Source organism: Sparus aurata, chromosome 22, assembly GCF_900880675.1.
Source record: "Sparus aurata chromosome 22, fSpaAur1.1, whole genome shotgun sequence".
NCBI classification, from domain to species: domain Eukaryota; kingdom Metazoa; phylum Chordata; class Actinopteri; order Spariformes; family Sparidae; genus Sparus; species Sparus aurata.
This window is the reverse complement of record NC_044208.1, coordinates 25,969,726-25,994,164: the sequence shown is the minus strand read 5'-3', so window position 1 is coordinate 25,994,164 and position 24,439 is coordinate 25,969,726. Positions and strand designations below refer to the sequence as shown.

General features: G+C 41.3%; 1 protein-coding gene across 1 annotated transcript in view; it reads left to right on the top strand.

Annotated features, from left to right (window-relative positions):
• atad2b (ATPase family AAA domain containing 2B) overlaps positions 1–23,202 on the top strand; it is a 66,556-nt gene extending 43,354 nt beyond the window's left edge. The window contains exons 25-28 of the mRNA XM_030405266.1: positions 1,108–1,845; positions 3,135–3,265; positions 13,959–14,087; positions 19,554–23,202. Of these exons, the coding sequence (XP_030261126.1) occupies positions 1,108–1,845; positions 3,135–3,265; positions 13,959–14,087; positions 19,554–19,595 (1,040 nt within the window). The 3' untranslated portion in view covers positions 19,596–23,202. The remainder of the gene's footprint in view (positions 1–1,107; positions 1,846–3,134; positions 3,266–13,958; positions 14,088–19,553) is intronic.
• The last annotated feature ends 1,237 nt before the right edge of the window (positions 23,203–24,439 follow it).

The following is a 24,439-nucleotide window of genomic DNA, read 5'->3' as shown; positions in this document are numbered from 1 at the left end:
ACGGTGGGGAGACCACTTAGTCCTTTAAGAGCCAGGCTGATGTATGTTATTGATTGTGCATAAGATTCCACTTTGGCAGGACTTTGATCATTCCAGTGGCCCTCGACAGAATTATAATAGGTGGGACTTTCTCCATTTTAATTAGTCCATTGTGATTTGGTGTCCATATCCACAGCTGAACTCATTTATACCCACAACAGTGGGACCTTTTTAAGGTTTGGAGGTAGTTAGCTTTTGACACTGCTGAACACCAGGATGCTTTCATACAATGTCTGATGTGATTCAAGTGATTACTTTAAACTGTAAAGGCCTTTTTGTGCTAAGACCCCAAAGGGTTGGTGTGTATTCACTGACAGGTCGTGGCAAAGCTACTCATCGTCAAGTTCAAACGCTCTTTTCCCTGGGAAACTGACTTGTGGTGGTCACTATGTGGTTTCTGTTTCACACTCTCACTCTGTGTCTGACTTTGTTGCTCTTGTCTGAAGCTCAGTGGCTGCTTGAGAAGAGCAGTAAATGAAGGCAAATGCCTTGAAGTTTCACTGCATTTAACATTCTTGCTTGCTTGCTGTGACACTTTTACTGCATTCCCAGAAAGCGAGCTTTGCTTTTCCCCTTCCTCTTAAAACCCCAAGCACCATCTGTTGTCATTAGTGTCCAACATCCATGATGTAGCAGGGCTGCTGTCTCTGTCTGCCTCTCCCCTGCAATCCTTGTCACCCACTGACTGTTACTCTCTGAGGAAGGCCAAATGTCCAGATTTAAATTTAAGCAACTTTCAAGCTACCCTTTGATACTGTGTGAGGAAGGAATGGGGTTTTTCTACTGCTCAGTATCTTTTTCAGGAACATTTGAGAAAATATACACTACAGTAGTAGTTAAAATCTAAGGATATTTTTGGTTATTTAATCTTCAAATTGCTTTTTATGCATTGCCTTGTCTCCTTTTGTTGTACGCTTTGCCTCTTAACCCTTGAGACATAATATCTAACACCCTTTTTTGAATCATTAAAGGTGAAGAATGATTTCAGTGTTGTTAACCAGAAGTTCAGTGAATGTTTCCTGCTTGTTTTAGTAAATATTGTTCTCTTGCTTTCTCTTGTCTTCACAGATCATATAAAGCGGAAGATTCGCCGGCGGCCATCTTGGGGGCGGGGCATCATCCGTAAGAAGAGGTACTACAAGAAAGGAACAGAAGAAGAGGAGGAGGAGCCCGAGGCAGAAGTGGAAGCCGCGGGGCCGAGTGACTCGTGTTTGACCCAGGATGAGGAATCATCTTGTGATACCATGGGTCCCCAGCCCAATGGCCATCATCCCCATGTCCCATCCACAGAGGAGGAGAGCTCCAATGAGCCCCCCGTTGCAGCTCCTTCTGAAAATCCAGATGCCAGTGAAACCCAAGAAGAGCCAACACCTAAGGAGGAGGAGCCCACAGCCAAAGAGGCAGAGTCTGAGAACACAGAGGAACCCACCGAGCTGCACTGCCCTTGTGACAGTTCTCAGCCCAAGGCAGATGGGGATGGCCAGGACAAGCAGGCTGTCATCCAGCCCTTGATTGAAACGTCCGAGTCTTCAGATGCTGAGGCCCAGCCCAAGCACACAGAGGGTCTCACAGTATCACAACTGGGCTGTGTGAATGGGAACGAGTCAATGGACAGCTTGGACTCACAGAGCCTCAAGAAGAGTTGTGAGGCTGAGAAAATGACTCATCAGAGCACAGCCGAGGGCTCTAATAATAATCCAGAACAGGAAGAGCACAAAGACAACAACAGCCAGCCAACTCAGGAGCACCCTCCCCAGGACGGGAGGGCAGTAACAGAAAATATTGAAGAAGATCAAGATAAAGAAGGTATAATGCTAGATTTGGAGTTTTCACTGGTAAAGCTTTAGTCGCACCGTTGGTTAATTAGAAGGCCACGGTTCATGGTGTGTTTCTCAAGATGTTCTGTTGTGAGTCTTTAAGTCACAGGTGAAAACTGTCACTTTTGCAAATATTTGGACAAGCTACGTATCAATTAGATGATGATGATTATTATTTATGTAATTTTTTTTTTTAGCTCGAATGGCATCTCAAGGGAGTTTTAAGCGAGAATAGAAAGGTGCATGTTCGCAGCTTTTCATTTTGATCTCCTCATTTTACTCACAAATCATTTGATCTTCACAGATAAGCAATTAAGCGAGTTAACAAAATCTGTTAATTTTTGCACATCCAGTCAGTGCTTTGCCCACCACTTAATTACGATGATGAATTGCTTTTTTGATTATCATCCAGCTCCTCTGATTTACACTCGGTTTAGTTTTTTAAAAAAGAGGGGGGCATGAATAATGCAACGCAAGTCATACAGAATATAAAAATTCTCTCCTGGGGTAGCAGACAGTACATTTCAATGGAGAAACTCCAGGGGATTTAAATTATGTGTGCCTTTGTAGACACTCCGCACCTTCTGATATGTATTCTGAAATGTTTTCTTTGCCCTTAAAAGATTCACGCTGTTGGCTGACTTTCCCTCCCCATCTCGAAATTAGCCACATCTTTTTTTTCCCCTTTGCCCTGAGCCATTATTCCCTTTCTATTGGTGTGCAGTATTTCAATACAATCCAATAAGTTTATGTTTTTAATTAGAGGCATGTTGTTTGGTTTGTGGTTAGTAGCGGCCAGCTGGAAGGCTGAGGTAATGGTGCTGCTAGAATATGGAGAAGCCATCAGAGGATGGCACGATCAGACAACAGAACACAAACAAACCGGCTCCTCAACTCGGCTACTCCGCCCCCACAGTCATTACAAGCTGAGCCAGGCCTTTTGTTTCCATCAAAGCATTTCTTGAGCACTGTTATAAATGGACAAGAAAGAGGCCAGATGTGAAATATTGTGGCCTCAGTAGCTGCTAGTGGCTTCGAATAGATTGTCTTCACATACTGTAGTATTTTATTCATCTTAGAGGCATGACAGTTGGATTTTCTTTTTTTCTTTTTGTAACTGTCCAACTTTGTGCTTTTCAGTGTTTCATGACAAAAACCAAAGAGGTCTTATATTTAGCTCACACATTCATATTGGGTTGTTTCTGATTGCTATCGCACTGCATTCATTCTCGTAACCCTCATTGTAAACCCCTCTTTCGTCATTAATCCATTTATTAGGGTGTTCCAAAGCCAGGAAATGCAAGAGGAGCCTGTCTGAGCAGCAGATGGGGTCTGTGGAGAGGATAGACGAAGAGCCACAACCAGTCCCTCCCCATCCTCCAGTAGTGGTTGACCACCAGCGACTTTCGGTAAATGTTTATCTAATCACCTTTTGCGCCCAGTATTGCTTCATCGGCACGAAAATCAAGTAGGATTTTTTTTTTTAAAGCTGACATTGTTAATGACCATCTGTTGATTCAGTTCAGTGCAAAGCCTTTTCCTAAGGTAGAATTGTAGCACTATAAAATAGATGATTGTTGCAGAAAGTCCTTAAATCTGTAAATTGACTTATTTTTTGAGAGCGCAGTGCGATAGATGGCAATTTATTTTTACAAATTCCCCCCACAAATTGTGTTTACTTGTAACCTGACTGCTGTTCATCCCTGCATCATCTTCTCAGCTGTTGCTTTGTTGTATTAGGACAAGCATTTGTTGACATTGTCAGTGATTTAAATGAAAAATGCATCCAATCTAAAGGACAATTGCAGCAAAGGAATAAAATTCACTATTGCTCAGAAAGGTTTGGAAAAAAAAAATCTTCACAGCCACTCTAGCTCGAAACCATCAACTAAGCCCTTACAACCCACCAAGATTTTAGCTCTTCAAAACCCCAGCGTGTGCCCCATCGCCATCTTGCTTGATTCTGCACGGTCATCATTCAAATTCAGACCATGAAGGATGTAACAGCTGGGGTGATTTGGCATTGTGCGCAGACTGTGGAGCTGAGATTTAACAGGTACTGTGATCTGTATCAAAGCAATGATCTGGTAACAGGAAAAACGGGCATTCTTAAGGGGGAAACATGGTCACACATATATTCATGCTCATTTATTCTGATCATGATCATCTCAGTTATTCGGTTATTTCAACAGTTTGGAGTCATCGTTGATATGTTGCAGAACATTATATATTAAAAGGAAAGAGAGTCAAATATAATATGTAAGCAAAATTATCTTATTTACGGAAAACCAGATGTTATGAACAGACTTTTTTTAAATATGTCCTACATACTATAAGCTATTAAGGCTATAGCTAGCTGGTAGACATTTCTCAGTAAATATAAACAGCCCCACATCCCACCAGTAAATAAGGAATTGTTTAAATATAGCCCTCATTGGTTGCAGCGGAGCCAGCTGTGGCAAACTGTCACATCTAGCAACTGACTAATTAGACTGTGATTACGGAAAAGAGGAGCTATAATCTAAAAATGTCACCAATATGCTTTTGTTTCTGTCTTATTTAAGTTCACACGGGTGCTTGTTTAAATGTGGCTGGCTGTGTGGGTGAAGGGTTTTTCAAGTGTTTTCTCCTCCCCTCCCTAAAAGAAACAGCTGCTTTTAATTTCTATACTCTAAATTGGCCACATATTGCTTTCTATGGAGTGTTAAGTCACTTCTTGTATACAGACATTAATATGCTGCCGAACGAATGAGCCGATGTATGTCCTTCTGTTAGAATGGTGTTAAAAATGGCACTAATGATCGTACTCTGCTTAGCCCCGGTCGCTTTGAAGGCTCACCGCTCGCGTTATCTTTAGTGAGCCAGCTGAGGTAGCCAGGCCTGTTCTCCCATTTTCTTTTTTGCTGGCACACCCTGTCTCTTCCACTGTATGTTGCCCATCTTAGAAACTGTCCGCATTTGGCATTAAGCCACCCCTTTGTCCTCCGTCCTTTCTATAGCTTCCAAAAATAGAAAAAGGTTAAAGAGAATTGCTATCTGGATAATAAGAAGTCTCCCATTATTTGAGCAGGGCCCAGAAGGCAGCCACATACATTGAAAGTTTTTTTTTGTGGAATTGGAGTTAAGGTATGGAGGATGGGGAAACTCAATCATGGGTGACCAGCCTTAAAGCTTCTTCTAGTGTGGAGCTGATGCTGTCACACTGCCCTTCTCAGATGGATAACTCTAACTTCTGAGGCTTATCCCTCCCTTCCGTTCACCCTATGGTCACGCCACTGTCTCTCTCCCCTTTTCATCTTTTGACTCTCAATTTTGTATCCCTGCTCTCTGAACACGGAGAGAGCCAATTATAGTGGCAGACCATTTTTTCGTCTCTCAATCAACAGGTGTTGTTCCTGCAACATTTGAAGGAAACAAGGGTATGACTCAAACATGAGCTTCGCTCTGCCTCACTAGATCCGCCAACTTGTGCTGGGATGTGTTCAAGGAACGGAGAGCATGTGAAGCAGCTTCGTTGTACTTTTACACAGTCACGCTAGGGTCCCACCTAATACCCCAAGTGTAAATTGGAGCCTCGGCTCAGTGGGCTCCCCTGACAGCACTTCTCGCTGATCGGATGGGGGTTGCTTGGTTTTAGGGCACTCTGTGTAGTGTAATTGATGTAAAAGAAGTGTTCTGACATGCGCTTACTTCTTCCCTCCATGCTCCAAAGTGACATCCAGCTATCAAGCCATTATCTAGTGGCTTTTACCAGTGTCCTCTGGGCATGATGGGGACGGTGGGGGTTCATATCTTGGCTCGCCAAACCGGACTCCATCTTTCAAACTGATTGACAGGCTTTTAAGTTTCTCTGATCTTAGTGCTTCAACTGGCTGCCCCTATGAACGGTCACACACAGAACTAATCTGGTGGTTTATTTGTTAGTGGGGGGGAGAAGGAAGATATCTTAAAGAAACAGATCGTGAAAAGAGGGGACTGTGAATAATTGCTTTTTCATCCCTGGCTTACGGAACAAATTGAATATCCGGTGCGCAGGATGAGAGTCACCATTTAAGCTGATATCTGCTGGCAGGGCTGGGACTGGCATGCTGCCTAATGTGTATTAGGACCCGCAGTGAGTGGCGTTCTGTTCCTTCGCTCTTCCATCAGTCGTATTCATTGATTGTAGAGGGCTCGTTATTCCTGACTTTTAACTTGACGGAAGAGACTCTGAAATCTCTCTGGAATTAAATACCATCAGAGTGTTATGAGTTTGTTCACAGACCCTACACTCAAAGCCTGTAGGACAGAGACGGTATTATTGCAGTATTTGCATCCCGCCTTTCACAGCCATGGCACAGCTATTTACTCTGAATCAGTTAGTAAAATCAAGTTCTGTTATTGCCAGTTTTACTGAAATGATGCTTGATGCTGTCTGGATCAAAATGAATTCCTCAGCATGAATAAATTGGTCCTGAGGCTTGTTTCTCTTACTACTCAGAAATGTCTCTCATAGTCAGCTGTTTGCTTTCATCAGTAATCAGACACTTGTCCACAGATGGACTGGAAGAAGCAGTGCTGACGATTGCAGATGAGAATTCAGTAACAAGAAATCCAATCTGGCCCCGACAATCTTTCCTCCATCTTAGCACGAACACACATATTCTCGTCCGCTCTGCTGTTTTCTCTAGCAGCTGCCTAGAAAGTGCTAGTGTTTCTAGTTGTTGGCACAGTATGGAGTCTTTTGGCTTGATGCTTAGCTATTACAACATGTCAGGATTTCCTGTTTTAGAGAAGCCTGTCAACAGAAGCGGCCACATTCGGTTTCCATGATTCTTAGCACTAATGACAGCGGGGGGCCCTTTGGCAAAGTAGCCATCACACAAAGACAACAGCTTAATAGTAATGCCGGACCAGCCTTTGATCGTAGATAAAAACGGATTTAGAGAGTCTTTTAAAGGGCTTCTTTTATTTTCATTCATTCCCACTGATGGCCTTGACAGCGCGGCTATTTGCATATAATTGTGCTGGCATAGCCGTATTTCTTGGCCATGCATGTGAGAGCCAGTTGTGGCGATGGCCCACACAACATAACATACCAGTGTCTTGTATTTTCTTCATATTCTGTAGGCATTTTCCCTCCTGCTAAGCCCCTTTCGGGTGATTTATTATGCTCTTTAGCACTGCTCCAACCTCATGCGTTCCACTCAACCCTCCGCTTATACAAACTGAAGGTTTTGTACTATGATTAGCTATATAGTACATGTAAATGAGTTTTTAAATGCTTGGCTTTCTTTTGTCGACCCTGGCAAGTACAAATATAATGGAAGCCAGCGCTATTGGTCCACCACTGTAAGCAAAAAGCTGAATAGCATTTGAGTTGATGGAAATATTCAGTAGCAGCTGGAGGGGATATAATATAATACTATAAGGCTGCTATTACATTTTTTTTTTTTAGATAATAGCCAGGTTGGGATTCCAAGTCAGGGTAAAGTTTAAAAACAGCAATACTGTGGGTGAATTATTGAAAATATCAGCCGATGGACACTAAACTGCCAGAGAGGAATGTTCTACATTTGCTTTCAGTTACCAATTAAACTACAAACTGTGTATAATGAATAGAAATGGAGGCTCATATAATTGTATTTTTGTTACAACCCTATCGATGACACGAATGTACTCTAGAGCTGTAAACACAAGTGCTTATTCGATGCCTCCAGTTTTCTCCAGGCTGTGCATGTTTGTATATTCTGGAAACATATTCTCATAATGCATAACGGAGAGTCTGAAATGCTTCGTGCTTGGTCAGCATGTTTTACTGTTTCACCACTTTTGGCTCCCCACTACACACAAACAAGCGCACTCATTGGTTGCACTACCCATGTAAAGGACATTGCATCAATTAACCTTTATTTCCCCTGAGGTTTACGTTAAGTTTAACCGTAGATGGTCGATGGCAAGTCCTTTCCATAACCTTGGCCTAATCGTAACTTTTTCTATATCCAATTGTTTCCTGTGGGTTTGCCTTTGGTGCATTTGTTTTAGAAAAAGCATCTCTGCATCAAGGGTATGTGTAGGCGTGTTTGGGGTTATTTGTGTAAAGTCAGTGTAGTGAGATTTCTCTCCTCTATTATCTTGTGTTGCTGGATCTCTGCTGTCTTAAAACTATAAAATATTAAACTTCTTTCCTGTAGCATACAAACCAAACATCTTATTTTTCTCTTGCTTATCTCTTACTGAATAATATCTTTTTGTTCTTTAGAGCCTTTTTCTCCTCACTGAAACCATTGCAAAGGTTACCTCATCATTTTTGAACCTTTCATTATTCATTAACTCGACCTTGAGTGGTGCACAGTGGAGAACAGTGAGAGATCAGAGGCAGTAATTACTCTCCAGTCAGCGTGGCACAATCCAACATTAATGCGTTTTGTTCTCCGATATTTAGAGTTAATTTGGATGAAAATACGACTACAAAAATCACATTGCCAACACAGTTGCATAATGCTCTTTCCTGGAGCTTTTAAAAGATGTTCTTTGTGACTTGGCTGGCCATGTGTATTCCGTTCTCACCTCAGGCCAGCTCCAGATCGTGACATCTATCCTGTAGTTTTTTTGTTTTGCTTTTCAACTGTGACCAGGAAATGCACTGAGTGGGACTTCTCAAGTTGAAAGATTAACTATATTAGTTCTGGCTGGACTCCCTTGTCCATTTCTTGAAGAAGCTAATTTAAGAAGTGTTTAGGAAAGCTACTCACTAAACCGAGAGTGACTATTAAAGGTTACGGCCTCGTCCTGGTTTAATTTATACCCTGTCCAGGAAACTGGCCCTGAATCTCTAAGCTCTGTATTGATTTTAACACAACTCCTTTATTGATCTTTGTCCTAAAGTGAACATGTAAACTTTTTAAAATTGTAGTTACTATTTATTTATTCTTACGGGCAAATCTAATTTTTTTCATCATCTGAATGTCTGAGTCACTAATTAAACCTGGTCGACTAGACTTAACGCAGATCGTAAAATACACAGAGGTATTAAAGTGCTTACATCTTTTTTAAATTGTGCTTTTTGTTGTTTCATTTGCCAAAATGATAGAGCAACAAAATCCATAGCAAAGAGGGTGATATAGATAGATAGAAGTATTTAAAAGTATAGTGTATATAGTATAGTAAAGTATTTACAAATAGACGAAGGAAAAATTGTAGGTTTGTAAATAAAATTATTAGATTCACACACCAGATTCAGTTCACTTACACAGAAGATTCTGAAAAGGTTGCAGCAAAACTACTCATGATATGATAATAACTCCCGACCCCTTACCTTGAACGCACACCACCTGTCTGAACCAAAGTATGTAGATCATGTTAAAAGTACTGTTTTAAATATTTTATTAGGCCACATACTAACATCATAACAACACAAGTAATACCATTCAGTGGATTAAGTTTATTAATATTATAAATCATGTTGTTTAATACACTGTATAACTTGCACAAAGGACCTAAAGGACATAACATGCACGGTCATCAGATGGCTGTAAATTTGCCAGTGGTCTGATGTTGGAGGTAAAGCAGACCATTGCATATTTAAGGTGCATTGGTAACCCCAGCAGGGCTTTTACATGGCCAGCCGAAAGGGATGACCATTTCATTTTTATGTGCTGAGACCATGCTAATATGATTTGTCATGATCGTCCCTGACCCTTATAACACTATCTATATTGCATTACCGGTGTGACCGAGTACCTTGTAAGCCACATTATGTGCCTCTGCAACCGGATTTCCACCCACCCCACCCCCCGCCCCCGGCAAATCACCATCCGCTAGTGGCACATCCACCCTCTGCCCTCACTAAAGGCATGCATGGTAACTAGCAAATCAGAATCATTTATAATTCATCCACTTGCGAGTGTAAGAGACTAAAACACAGGAAAGTTAAAACAGGAAGAAAAGGGTGAATTGTTCTCTTATAGGCAGATTTTGAAGGCTTAATGGTGTCCCTGGTGACGGTGACTGTTGGGCTTCAAATCCTTGTTTTTTCCCCTCACTGCCTGGTAACCCTTTTGTCTCACTCGGCACTGAGGATGGCTCTTCATACACAGACACACTCACAATTGTCGCTAGTGAAGCATCCTTCAGCGATCACAAAAGTAGATCCTCCACTATAGCACGGTTACCTCTCGTCTGCATGCATGGTTGTTTACCGGCTGATCGTTTGAATCATTTTTTCTTTGTGTGACAAACTTGAAGCAGTGAGCGATGATTCGGTGCAGCACAGCAATGTTTTTTGCACAATTCATTAGTGCAGAATAAAACACCAGCCATCCAACTATATTACTGTCAACATTTTGTGATTACATAATGGCAACATTAGTTGTTTTTTTGGCACTGTGGGTTGAGTTCACCATGACATTTTGATAATGATGTTTAAAGAGCAACTTAACCCCAACGGAAAGAGATTGCCAGTGGTTGAAGTTCCCACATTGCAATGATGTACAAGTGTACCCATGGTTCGGGCAACTAGCACAGCTCACAAATGGTGTTACATTTCACTGGTGACATTTAGACATTCATTAAAATGTTCCCTGTAATCCATGTAGACTGATGTAGCTGTTTCAAATAAGATGTAAGACGTGTACAATGCAAGAAGAGCAGCATGAATGTTGTTGTAGGCTGTGGTTTTAATCTCTCCCAGTGGTTTTAACCTGGCTTGGAGGAATGAACGAGGAATATGAGAAATATCGGGTAAGCTGTGCTTTGTGTTGACCAGAATTGACATGTCATCTGAGTCATAGGCTAAAGGTTAAATTCTGTGTGATGAAGTGTGTTGCTACCCGGTCTCTAGCCTGAATCCAGTTGCATGAATCACTCCTGTTTTTTTTCTCCTCACTATTTCTGAGAATTTGACATCTGTTGTTTTGCATTAGTACGACATTATGTTTTGTTAAATGCAATAAAAAGTGTAATTGTCCTGATCAGATGTGAACATAAACCCAGTTTAATTAGTTATTGGTTTGCACTGTGAGTAAAAAAAAAAAAATCCTCTTTATTATCTAATCATCTTTCACCGGCAGAATTTTGGCACTAATGTCACCCCATACACCATTATTCTGCTTTGTTCCAACACTACATTCTCCCCCAATCCCTCTTAGCTACATCTGTGGTCTTAAGAAGCTTGAGGATGGATAAAGATGTGAGTGAAGAAAGGATGCGAGTAAAGATGGGGAGGGCAAGATGGAACACAGAGTTTAGAGAGGGTGAGGTTAAATGGTCCATGTCAGTAGCAGTCTTTAACGCATGGGATTACTGCCCTTTTGTGTGCAGTGAGCTCACTCAATCACTGAGCCCGTGTAAGACACACTCGCACTGCCACAGACATCCTGATCAAGCAGACAAAGGCCGGGAAGTACACTGCTGCAGTCAGCTGGCGAACAGTAAGAGGAGAATAAATTGAGGGAATGGAGAAAGTGGGGACAAGGAGGGAAGACACGAACAAGACAAGCTCGGGGAAAAAAACAAGTACACTGGAAGCAAACAAATTTGCGTTTGTGTGTGTGTGGAAAGAACGGAGTTGAAGAGGATGTGAGGCGAGCCGTTATGAAACATTGAAATAGGTGAGAAGTGCAAAGAGGCACTATAAAGGAGTGAAGGTGCACTATAAAGTGGTGAAATGCACTTAAAGAAAGAGATGGGAAACAAAAATAGAAAGAAGCTGGAAATAGGTGTCAGCTAGATGAAAGCAAAGCTGGAGTCGCACAGAGGATTTCACATTATTACACATATGTGAGGTGGATTGTAATGACACTAATTAAGGCTTTTATGCACGTGTTGTTAAAACTGGCATCTCGCCGTGATGTGCTCCATTTGGGCCGCGTTTATGATTTCTCAGGGCTGGTTTTAATGTAAGACCAGGGCTACTGTAGAAAGAATCCAATAAAACATGACAGCACTTTTTTGAAGGGAGCTGCGATGATCATTATCACTTTGCATGAATTCTGAATATTGGAGAATTTCCTGGTGCTCTTAGCTTCTGCATGCACCCCTTATTTGTCAGGGGACCTGTAGTTATTAGATTGGACAGGTGGAGGTTTTTATGTTAAAGGCATATTGCCGGCGAATCATCCATACCCTGCCAGATTAAGTTATGGAAGTGTGAATATTTGAAAAGGTATTATCTTCCAGGCTGTTGAGTTTAGTATGATAAGCACCTATTGGAAGTCGAGCTGGGGAGCGTATGAAAAATATTTCAGTGACGGGACGCGTGAGAGCTGAGATTTTCTTCCTTCTTCTTCTTCTTATTATATTCATATGTGTGTAAACTTGAGGCAATCTATGCCTCACAATCCAAACAGTAAAATATTAATGTAGGCTAGATAATGGCTTCATAAATGTCTAAAAAGCAATGCAGAAAAACATGTTCATTGCCTCAGGAGTGGAATAGCTACCTACTGTTTAAACCTGTCATGTATCTCTCTTACCATTGTTGTGCTCAGTATGTGGCAGAGAAATGTTTAAAAGGTTTGTTTATCATTTTACAACACGCGACTGTTTAAGGAAATGCTTGCTGTAGTCTGTATATGCCATAATAATTAAACTCTTTTCTGTGATGGAGCGTAGAGAATGAAACGATGAGTCTCGCAGCTCACAGGAGAAAGCAGCTCTTTAGTCTGGTGCTATGGCAGCAGCTCCTGTATCTTCTACCGGATGGCAGCAGGGTGAATAGACTGTGGCTTTGGGTGCTGGTTGTCTTTTTAATATCCTTTGCACCTCACCATATCACTCATGTTTGTTGGTGATGTTCAGGCGGCTGCAGAGCCTTTCTGTTTTGTTCTGTGCATGAAGCATTTCTGCGTCTGTGATGTACGTACGAAAAATCTAAAATAAGAAGGCCATGTTCGGAATACAGACTCTGACAAGGCCTAATAATGTCCCCTGTCACCCATTACTGTACTGTCAATATTGTACCGAGTCAATAAAAGAACAGTTACGCAGCTGCAGCTAAGATTTGGCCTAATGATTGTCCTGGGAGACTGCCCATAGTCTGCGCTGCTTAAGGACATTTTGGCAACCAAGTAAAAAATCTAATACATTAAACACCTAATGACACAGGTGATGCTGTATGCATAACGTTTTGCCGGTAAGTAATACTTCAGCTGAACCGCTAACAGTCACGGTGCATCCCAAGGGCAGCTCGGGTTTGAAATTCACTTTTCCGGAACTCCATTAGAGGTGTTTTTGTTGCTGAACAGTAAAAAAAAAACGTCCTGGCAAAGTGAAGTGTTGCTCTCAAGGTTAAATCTCTGGTCATGAGTTAAAGTCCGTCTTGGGATTAAGCTTCTACTGAAGTTTTTTTTGTTGACGTGACGCTGTCGTCTGTTACTTTAATCAAGACAGCTGTTCTGTCATTTCAACAGAAATCACATTCAGATGGAGTGCAGCGATTAATACAATGCTAACCTTTTTACCTCTGTAATTTTTCTTTTGCTCACTGTAATTATCTTCCAGACGTCGGCTGATGAGAAGCTTTGACAAACACACTCGTCTTATTAATCTTGACATTGCCTTGGTTTTATGTGTTTAGCGCATGGTCACTGTTTCTCTCTCTCTTTCTCCTTCACACACAGTTTGGTTACTGTTGAGGTTTCTCTGTTTGCTTTGCTGCACTGATGGTAACTTTAATTATTGTGCCTTTGCTGTCTCACTCCATGCATTCTGATGAGCCCCTGTGTTTGAATAGACACACATATATGCACACAGACTTTGGCTCGGGTAAAATGTGAGGAACGGGTCAATTAAAAGGGCCTTTGACTGTCCAGAATGTTTTAATTAAAGTAGCAGTGAAATGTAAACTTGGTTCTAATTATGATTAGCCTTAATTAGCTGTCACTCTGATCTTAATTGCTTTTGAATACAGCTGACCTCCTAATGCTTCATCGCCGTGCACCACGCGCTGAGCTTGTGTGGCCGGTTATTCCACCAACGATGCCTGTTTCATTATTGTTCCTCCATGCACATCTTTATGGATATTGTGGATAAAGTTAGTGTGTCTTTTAAGCTGCATTTATGAGAAGAATAAATACACCTTTAAGGCTTAATTTGTAATGAATATTTCTGATTGTCCCTTAGGCTCTACTAGATACGGTGGTGATGAAGAGTGAGGGTTACAGCGTGGAGCAGCTGGAGAGACTGTATTCTCTTCTCAGCCAGTGTATCTACCAGCACCGCAGAGAGTACGATAAGACTCAGCTACTGGAGGTAAGAAGCACACATTCTGAGCTTATGTCTCTATACAGTATGCTGTCCTGTTGTCATTATATTAAAATAATATAATGCCACAACACCAGATAGTACAACGCAACAACACAACTCAAGCGGAAATGTTGTTTCTCTAGGTTTTAACATTGTTGAAAGAATTTGTAATATATTTTGTTGAGTTGCATACTTGCAGTATCCAAAGAACTAGGTGTGTTTTCTAGAAATTCTTGCGAGAAATGTTACGTATCATGTCTTTTATTATTGTTGAGAACAATATCTGCACATTAATGTATACTGAAAATAATCGTTCATTGCAGCCCTGTGAGATTTTTTGTCCTGAGGGAAATTGTTGTGCAAGTATAAATTATACACAATATCAAAAATACAAACATGTGAAGATCATACAAATTATAGAAGGTATGTAGCATTGGTTGATTTAGGATGATGTCCCAGTATTGTACGTCATGTTTCTTTATGACCTGTCATAATAGAACAGTACAGTTCTTGCTTAAACCTAATTGCTAGCCACCCAGCAAGAAGGTTTGAAAGAAAATGTGAACAAGACACATTCAGTTGTGAGTAAGAGACACCACTGCATCAAGAGGTGACTTTTTTATGTGGTACAAAAGAGGTAATATGATATGTCCTTCAAGGGTTCCATTGAGAGAAAATGGCACACTGAAAGATATCTGAAGAGAAATCTGTATTTTCTGGCTTTATCTGTTTTTTGTGTGCTGCAGGTTTGACATCATGAATGCACAATAACTAATTTCATGATGTTGAGTCACATGTGGCCCCTCTGACAGTGAGGGTCCAAACAACGGGTCGCTTTTATTGAACTAATAACATTCCAGGCATGATGGAGAAGTGACAGGGGAAAATGAAATCTGAGAAGAAGCATGTCATGTGTCTGATGGTGGATAGATACTGACCACGGATCACCGTCTGCAGTAATGATATAAATCAATATCTGGGATGAAGGTAAAGGGGTACTCCACCAATTTTTCACCTTAAAGTATATTCACAAGTCTTGAGGAGTGCTACTGCATATATATAAAACAATAGTCTGAAGCCTTTTCTGGCTTCACTGAACACTTTGTGTGGTCTGACAATGTGCCTTCAGTGATGGCAAGTTCTTCTAACACGGTTGGACTCATTAGGAACAGTTCAAGACAAATGATCAAAATCGATGCACAGAACCAGAGATATTGACTTTTTTTTTACACGCGGTCTTCTTTCATTTCAAAACCGGAAGCCTACATACCCACAATGCAACCCAACCACTGAGTGGCATGACTGGAGTCTCTCCTGGAGCCTGAAAAGGCTTTAAGCTACTGTATTCTCATGTGCAGTAGCACTCTCCAAGACCTGTGAACACACTTTTAATGTGTGAAAATATGTGTAATTATCCTTTAAGGATTACGATTTAAAATTACGTTCTGGATTTAACAACTCCAGTGAGATCTCGGCGGCATGAGATATAAAATTTGAAATTAATATTTCATACTAACGCAATTAAGTCTGTATGACACGAAGAGTTGGTGTATATTTGCACGCCCTAGTTTTTATTTGAACTTAATTGATTTTATAAAAATATGCAGAAGTGGAAAATAAGAGAGAAAGGAAAATAGTTTCAAACAAACTTAGAGAGTGTTCATCGTTGCAGGCGAAGTACGTGTAATGTTTTGTCTCTGTGGGAAATACACTTCCTGCATATAATGAGTAAGGGTTAACAAAAAGACCTTTAATACAAGGTAATTTGCAGTTTTTACTAGTTTTAATTTTACTCTCTCCCGCCAGTGTTCCATACAGAAAAAAGCTGCTGTATACTTTTCCAGTATCCCATCTGGTCATCTGCTGCTGCTGCTGTCGGATGTCAGTGCAGACAGCGGGCCAGGAATGGCAGTGTCCTGGTGCCGGTAGCCAGAACTGGCTGTCAGGATGTCAGAGAGAGAGAGCAGTCAGCCAGGTGGTGCCGCCTGTCGACAGGCCGGCTGGTGGAGTGAGGAAGGCTGGGGAGGGCGCGCGTCTGGGTTCATCTCATACTGCCAGCCTAAATTGGTGTTTCCAGAGCAGAAATGTCAGCTCCTTTGGCACGTGTTTTGTTTGCCTGTGTTTTCCAACACACATCCCGACGCCGCAGCGGGTCATCTCCTTGTTCCTCCATGGAGAATGCAACATCCACGCACATATACGCAGTATGGCGGCCGCAGCTATTTCCACTTAATGTTGCACTCTGTTGCTGCGCACGGCGTTGTGTGTGTACGTTGTAGAGACAAGTGAAATGGTGCGTGTCCGTGCATTTGTCTCCTTTACTCTCCCCATCCTCCTCTGGGGTACAGCTTGTCTCAGCCTTCCAGAAGACCTGACCTTTAAGCAGATGGAGTGGACTGCACCCTGCCTCCAGTTAAAGCCAGAGGGACCTTCTCTGCTCTGTACACAATAACATGCCAACTATGTTCCGATCTACAAATTGGCGTTCATATCGCCCCAGGCCTAATGTTTCATTTTGCTAGTGTCTCAGACAGCAATTTAAAGCTTTGTAAGAGCCTTTGACCTTTAATCTGAAACGGTACTGTGCCATAGCCACACCAGCCTCTGCTCGAGTTGGCTGATCATTGTAAAAGTTGATTATTTCTCTGCTTATTTCCAAGTCTGCTGTTGAATATTACAGCCTGCAGGTCATTTAATATACCCGCACTTGTTAATCGAAAACAAAATCAAGGGCGGTTTCGAATTGTTCCTAGAACATGTTGGATTTCTGTTTAGTCATTTGATTGTGTTTTGTTCTTTGTGCAGGGAGGCGGTAAAATGTAGATGAATTGCAACCAATGTTGAACAATCATCTAAAGACAAAACCAAAATAAAAGTGGCAGAGAAATCCATTTCCCCACTGACAGTAGCCTTTGTAGAAGAGAATGCAGTGCAGCCCAAGCTTTCATCAGTGTGAATCTGTTGTCAGTAGCTTGTGAAACAACACCTTTATCCAGGCACAGCACACAAAATTGTTCTCTCTCGAATCTCACTTTTTCTTTTGTGGCGGAAAAAATTGAAAAAAATGTTAGGATGCTGTTGTTTTTGGTCTCCTAACCTGCACCAACACACCGCAGAGAGGCCTTTTCTCTGGGGGGTTGTAGCAAATTTGATCTGGGAAATGGTGAAAATCTGTAACAGGGGTGGAAGTAGATAAGACGGGTTCAAAGAAGGCTTGCTACACCAAAGTAATATATAACACCTTTGTCACAGATGGGCAGAACATCACAAATTGATGACATCTTAACAGTGTCGAGCACTGGATTTCTCTTTTAATGCATAGCGTTGATGGCCCCTTTGGGAAATTAACTCTGAATTGTGAAATTTTGTACCTATTGAGCATACTGGAACTGAACCTTCCTACTATGCTGACCGATGTCCATTCATGCTAGAGAGAAAGACATTAACTACGCCGACTATCTTTACGTTAGTGAGACAGAGGTTCGGTGCTGCGGAGGCTCGTTATATATTGCCTGCTGTGTTTTAGGGATGACAAGGTGATAGGCCTTCAGGCAGATAGACTCGAGATCACAGAGGTGCAAAGCGTCAGTGTGGCACAGAGCTTATTTGCGCGTTGGTGTATGGGCGTACAGCGAGACACACAAACAGATGGGTGTTAAAAGCATTGATGTGTCTAAGCATCGGCTGCCTGATGAGCCGACGCTTTCAGGGAATTTTTCTAAATGGCCGACTTTTTATTCAGCTGCATTTTGACTTTACTTTTCATACCTTCTTGGGATTTTTACAGCTTGTCTGACCTGGTGTTGATAGCTGTGGGCATGATAAAGTGCTTAATTGATGTTATAAATGGAGTTGGAATGGGAGTTAAAATCCCGTGCAGAATGGCATCAGTCCTGTGACCTTTTAAAATCGATTCAGAATAAATTGCACGGTATGATGGGTATAGTTTATTATATCTGGACTGTCAGACGAACAGCTGGCCACACTGCACACTCTTTGCTTTAGAAGACTCGGCACCAGTTGAGCAGTTCTTTTGTCTTCATGAAAGGATTATGTACGACACCGTCAGAAATGACTTGGGAAGTCAGTGCCATTTTACAGCCAACAAAAGAGAGCATCTCGATGATATTCAGGTTGACTATTCAATCAGTTCAAGCATTCAGGAGCGTGAAATGTTAAATACAAAACCAAGAAGTACAGAATACGACTTTTGGATTCAAGTTCTTTAAAGCTTTAACTTTTAGTCTCTGAAATATCCAACACATTCACTTTACTTGTATGGTCAAACGATGGATATGCAATATGTTTTCTTTCTATTCAATGCTAAGAAATCTAAAGAATATTCATATTTGAAAGCTGGAACCTGTATAGTTAATTACTATTTGTTTTATACTTTTGTGTCTGGGCCCTCTTTTGAAAGGATGCACGTTTTTGTCTTGGCTATGGAAAGAACCAGGGCTGAATCTTAACGTCATCATCATCATTGGTTAATCTGCTCATTAGTCTCACGGCTAATCATTTAGTCTATAAAATGTTTTTTAAAAAGTCCACAGTGTCATCTTCAAATTGCTTTTGTTGTTCAGCCATCATCCCAAAACCCAAAGACTCTTCATTTAATATCATTAATGATGAAGAAAAGCAGCCAATCCTTACATTTAAGAGGAACCAGACATTTTTTGACACGACTGCTTGAAAAATGACTGAAAATATTATATTATTATCAAAATAGTCAGCAATTACTTTTCTTTTCAACAGCTAATGAAATAGTTGTTGCCGCCCAAGACAGAATTTAGATAGCATGAATAGTTTCCAGGCATTCACATTAAAGAAAGTGCAGTACTTACTATGTGTGCACTTCTTCGCTAAAAAGCAGTTTGTAGTATCTGCTAATAGTTGATAATTACGCTCTTAGCAATTAGCATAATTACAAATTTTGCCATGTTGATGCGAGATGCAAATGTTTTCAGTATGAGATGACCGTCCCTCCCTGGAAAAAAAAAGTTAACATCTTAGAAGTGTGATTTTTTTTCTATTTACTGTAAAGTTGAGAGTTTTAAAGTTTTGTCGTAGATGTTGAAATTGGTATCTTGTCGCGGCGTCTGTCGCACCGACTCAGCCATTCAGATGAGAGAACACACGGAGTGTAACATCTTCAAGGCATTAATCATGGTCTATTGCAGGCTAACATCCATCTCTCTTCCTCCCGGCTCGGTTCAGATTTAGTCAGTGTCAAACTCTGCTGTTTTCACGCTGAGAAAAATCGCCTGTCTTATTCCAGCACAGCTTTGCTTCATTTTACATCGTTTATCATGCTGAAAGCTGTTGTTTGCTGTGGGAAATTTCCAAGTAATATTGAAACCGTGAAGCACAGATGCTTTATACACACATTCAAGTTTTGCTGTGTTGTTTGAGACTAAGCCGTGTCTTTTGTGTGTCTCTCTCTGTGTGTGTGTGTGTCTCTTTGTGACGCAGGAGATGGAGGAGAGAACCCAGCATTTTGATACATTCCTGTGAGATGGAGAGAATACCTACTGTATCAGGTAGATCCTGAACACCCCGGGACCACAAAGACACACAAAAAACTGAGTGAGAGAGAAAGCGAAGGAGCCTCTGAGTCCAGCCCTCAACACAATAAAAACACACCCAGTAAGGAAATCCGGTGCCCCTCCTCTTGTCGGGAGGTAACGTGACAAGGACAGAGACATTCAATGGTGCTATCGTCTCAGGAACCTGGCCAGATCCAGACCCATTCTACACAACCAAACCCCTGGAGGTGTGTCAGTCACACACACGCGCACACACACCGACGGTGACGGGCAACTCTGGTGCTACTCGGGTGCTATCCTTACTTTTATCCATGCTGCTCTTGGGATTACTTCTTAACTTGGACGACTAGCAAAACCAACAGATCGGGTGATGTCATATCGCAGCCTGGCCGCTTCTCTGCGGAGCGGGGCCACGCATACACACTCATACTTACACACCAACACACGCCCTGACGCCATGCGTTTCTACCAACAAACAGCAGAAATGCGCACACACACACACACACACTCACTCAGATCCTCACCAGCAGAAGTGTGAAAGCAGAGTGCCGCGAGGAGATGAGGACAGATAATGTTCTGAATCACTGAGCTACATTGCTGAGCCCATCTCGCCCTCGAGGGGAACGCTTCGTCACTGGCCTGTTGTCACCATGCTATTATGCGGCTCTTTTTTTTCCTGCCATTTAAGCTACTTGATTAGTTCTAATATCTGAGCCACCGCTAAGGATCCTCACTAAGATCACAGGTTTACAAAAAAAAAAAAAAAAAAAGTTCTGGTGGGAACACAAACTGGTTGAGGTTAGCACAGCAGGACTAGAAGCTATGACGTCCTCTTCAATACAGCGGTCATCAGGTATGGGGTGGAAAGCTGTTAGACTCCACGGTGTTAGCGTAGCGTCGTCTGTTTGTCACCTCACTCCGAGCTGCTCGCTCATTGGCTGCCTCTGGCATTCACAGTCTTAGCAGATTGTCATGTCCTGAATATTTTGTGGTAGCTGAGCCCCCTCCCTCCTTCCGCACTACGTTCACAGTCTGAATGTTTTCCCTCCCCGCTCAAGCTGTGCCCGCCAGTTGATTTTCCTACCGACACCCCGGCTGGGGAACTGGAAGCAGTACAAATTGGAATGCGTCTAGAGTTTGCACTGCCTAGTGTGTGCCTTATTAAAAAAAAAACCTCATACGAAACTGATATATTGAGAGGGATTTTTTTTTTAATTATTTACTTTCTTGTTACAAATGAACAAGCTCCAAGTTGGGGTGGGTCTTAACCACTGAGGTCACAGTGACCTCGAAGCAAAAAAAAAATATCTCAATACCGTAAGGTTTCTTAAATCATATCTTGGTTACACATCTACAATCTTGGCCCCAAAAAAAATCAGCAAAAGCAATTTAAGATAATAATTCTCTGGCTTTGTCGGTTTCTGGCCGGATACGTCTCAAGCACTTGAAATGTTTTTACGATATTTAAATGTATTCATGCCCTGTTAAACCCAGCCCTGTTAGGGAGGTCACTCTCCACCTGAGCAGACAGCAGCAGGTGTGCGAAGAGGTCGACAACACCAGCTTTCCCTTCAGTTTTTCATATGCAAAAACATAACGATGCGAGTCAAATGATTTACCGTGCCAAGTGTTATCCCACTCCCTCAGAAGGTGCTGACTTAACGGTGCCTGTTCACACGGATTCTGTTTCGACTATGAAAATGTTCTATTAGATGGTCATAACAACTTATGTATTATGTTGTGTATTTGATAATTATTTTTTACGGCTCTTTTTTTTATACAATGCTTTTGCTTGAGTTGAGATTGCTTTTTGCATGGGTTGTAAATCCATAATGAACAAGGCCATTCTAGGCAGTGCCCGTCACTAAGGTGTATAAAGCATTACATGATTTTTATTTGATTTTTTTTCTCTCTCTTGTTAAAATGCGTGTATCGACTTTATGGGTTTTGTTTTACTCTGTTTTTTTTTTCCTCAACACCAGGTGAGAGAAGCTGGATTCTAAATCCTCGGCCAACTTTGTATATCTTTTCTGACTGCAGTAAATGGAGGTTGTTTACTGAAGCTTTATAAAAAAAAAAAAAAAAAAAGGTTCTCGTGGCATTTTCGCGATGCCGTGTAGACTGGTGAAGGCCCCCCTTCTTTCTCTCAAAGCACTCTTGTCCAATCCTCAAACCTCTTGGTGCAACTCTGACCCCAGCTCACCTCTGCCTTTTTCTCAAAATTCTAGGTGACAAAAAAGCAAAGACCATATGCAAACTGGCAACGACAGGTTAGCACTTGGACTACTGCAGAGAGAATAAAACCAATGCTACCTCAGCTTAATTTATTTTAATGCGAAAACTGTTTACTGGGTACAAACACAGTATTTCCCTCCCCTCCCCCCCCAGAAATACTGTTGCAACATCTACAAGTACCATCGAAGGTACCAGATCAGTGCAACCACGGCTGCTGCAGTAATCCAAGAGTTGTTTATATCTCTCTGATTGTTAAGTATGTTTGCATTTGAGCCAGATGATGATTGCATACATTTTAAAGGATATTTCATGGACTGTATATTTTATGCTTTAGTTTCAGGTTAATTTCTACTGTACCTTGACACTGAGGAGATAATCCTAGTTCCGCTCCTCTCTCATATTATCACCCATACTTTTGTTAGAAGCTACAGAGAGCATTTTTCTGCCTCTTGACACACTCGCCTTTGTTTTGTTAAAATTTCAGTTTTGTTTTTTGCAGATTTTCATCTCATGATTCTGAATTATTTATTATTAAAAACATGTTTTACACCTAATATTCAGTAAATTGTCTTTTTGTACGTTTGAAATTTTAACGAATCGGGAAGCGTCACGTGTCCGTTTTAACAGTTTTTTGCTGAATTTGCGTAGCGTTTGTGTAGCAGGTTTTATTTGGCGTGTACGGGGGAATAAAGGGTTTACAGGTCACTCAGGTTCAACACGCGACAACATGCCCTTTCCACCTTTTTCTATTTATTTTAGTGTTCTGGTGTTTTTTCTTCGTTAAAGTGGTTACAGACCGTGGCATACTGGAAGAGACTTAACATTAGGACTGAAGTGATATTTAAATAAAAACGTAGTGACCGTCTAATAGATCCCAGGAAGAGAAAACAGGACCAGACTAACCTTCTTTTAATGTTTTTCAACTTTGTCTCCACTTTCTGCCAAAAGAGTTATTTTTTATGAATTTTAAAAAAAACACATATGGAAATAAAATGTGGGTAGTTAAATGTCATACATTGTGATATTCCTTTCTTATTATAAATTGTAGCCAGTTTGGACTAACAACCAATTTTTGTCTGGTAGTTGAGACTACGTAGTCCAGTATGCAGAAGGAAAGGGTTTGTTCTATCCTGAATTACTTTGTTCTTCCCTACTTTTTCCACAGTTGCTTTTAGTCGAGACTTTTTTCCATAGCTTTTGTCAGTTTCTGTTCGTTTTGTGTATTTTAACACACCTGTTCGCAATTGTTACGTTAGTGTAAGTTATATTTGAAATGAAACATTTACTGTATTTCTCAAATAAACTGCTGTGATATACTTGAATAAAAGGTTCAAACTGTACATTTCAAGTGTTGATTTTTCTTACAGGAGATTTTAGACAAACGGTGAATCCACACCTGGAGGTTCAGGTTACCTGTTGATAAGCAAAGTGGCAAAAAAAAAGCGAGGGCACATTTTGGAAGCCATTTAGTTTCACGTCCCTTCTTAAAGGGATAGTTCGGGTTTTTTGAAGTGGGGTCATAAAGTACATATCTATAGTTTGTTTCCTACCGTAATCACCGATCAGCGTCATCCGAACATCGCCGTCAGACCGCGCTTTCTTTTGGCACTGCATTTTCTCAACCGCAGAACCTCCGTATCCCTACGCACTAGCGTAACTGCGCAACAGCTGATCTGCGAGCAGCGGAATACAGCGCGAGGCCCAGCTGCTGGACGAGAGGTTTACTTTCGATAAAAACGAAACTTAACTCGCCGTATCCTTCCGCATTAGCGCTCATGCGTAGGGATATGGAGGTTCTGCAGTTAAGAAAATGTAGTGCCAAAAGAAAGCGCGGTCTGACGGCAATAAAAACCGGTGTGAATTTTACCTATACAACGTACACTTGAACTGATGTAAACATTTTTAGGTTTTTCGCTGGACCCCGTTCACTGCAGTACAAAGCTGAGCGTCTGGGCTGGAGCAGCTCTCTACTTCTCCAAACTGAAGCTGCGCTGATCGGTGATTACGGTAGGAAACAGATCGACTATAGATATGTACTTTATATGATCCCACTTCAAAAAACCCAAACAACCCCTTTTAAAAGTCACATCTTTAGTAATTTTAAATGAAATCAGAGGCCCTTCTGCTGCATCTTTGAGACAGGGCTGGGCAATATATCGATACTGTGATAAGGCACGTGTGTTGTTTCTCTGGTTTTAAAGCTACACAATGTAGAAATTGGAATTTTGTTTGAACAAATATCTTAAATTGAGATCCCAGATCTGTAACAGTCTGTCAGACGTCACGTAGGGGCCCATCTACAGACAAATCATTAGGTCATCACATAGTTATGTGTTGAGAACTCGTATCTTGAAGTAAACGTGTGTGTCATGCTGCGATCCTCTCGCTGACATAACAAGTGATAGAGACAGAGACACCATTCATCCAATAACAAGACACTGTTATTTTAAAGTATGGGATCATGTTTTTCATATTGCCCAGCCCTGTATTGAGATGTGAATAAACAACTTACCTGAAAAAAAACATACCATCCCTTTCATTCATCAGACAGTAAACCAACAAAAGACTCGACACTGG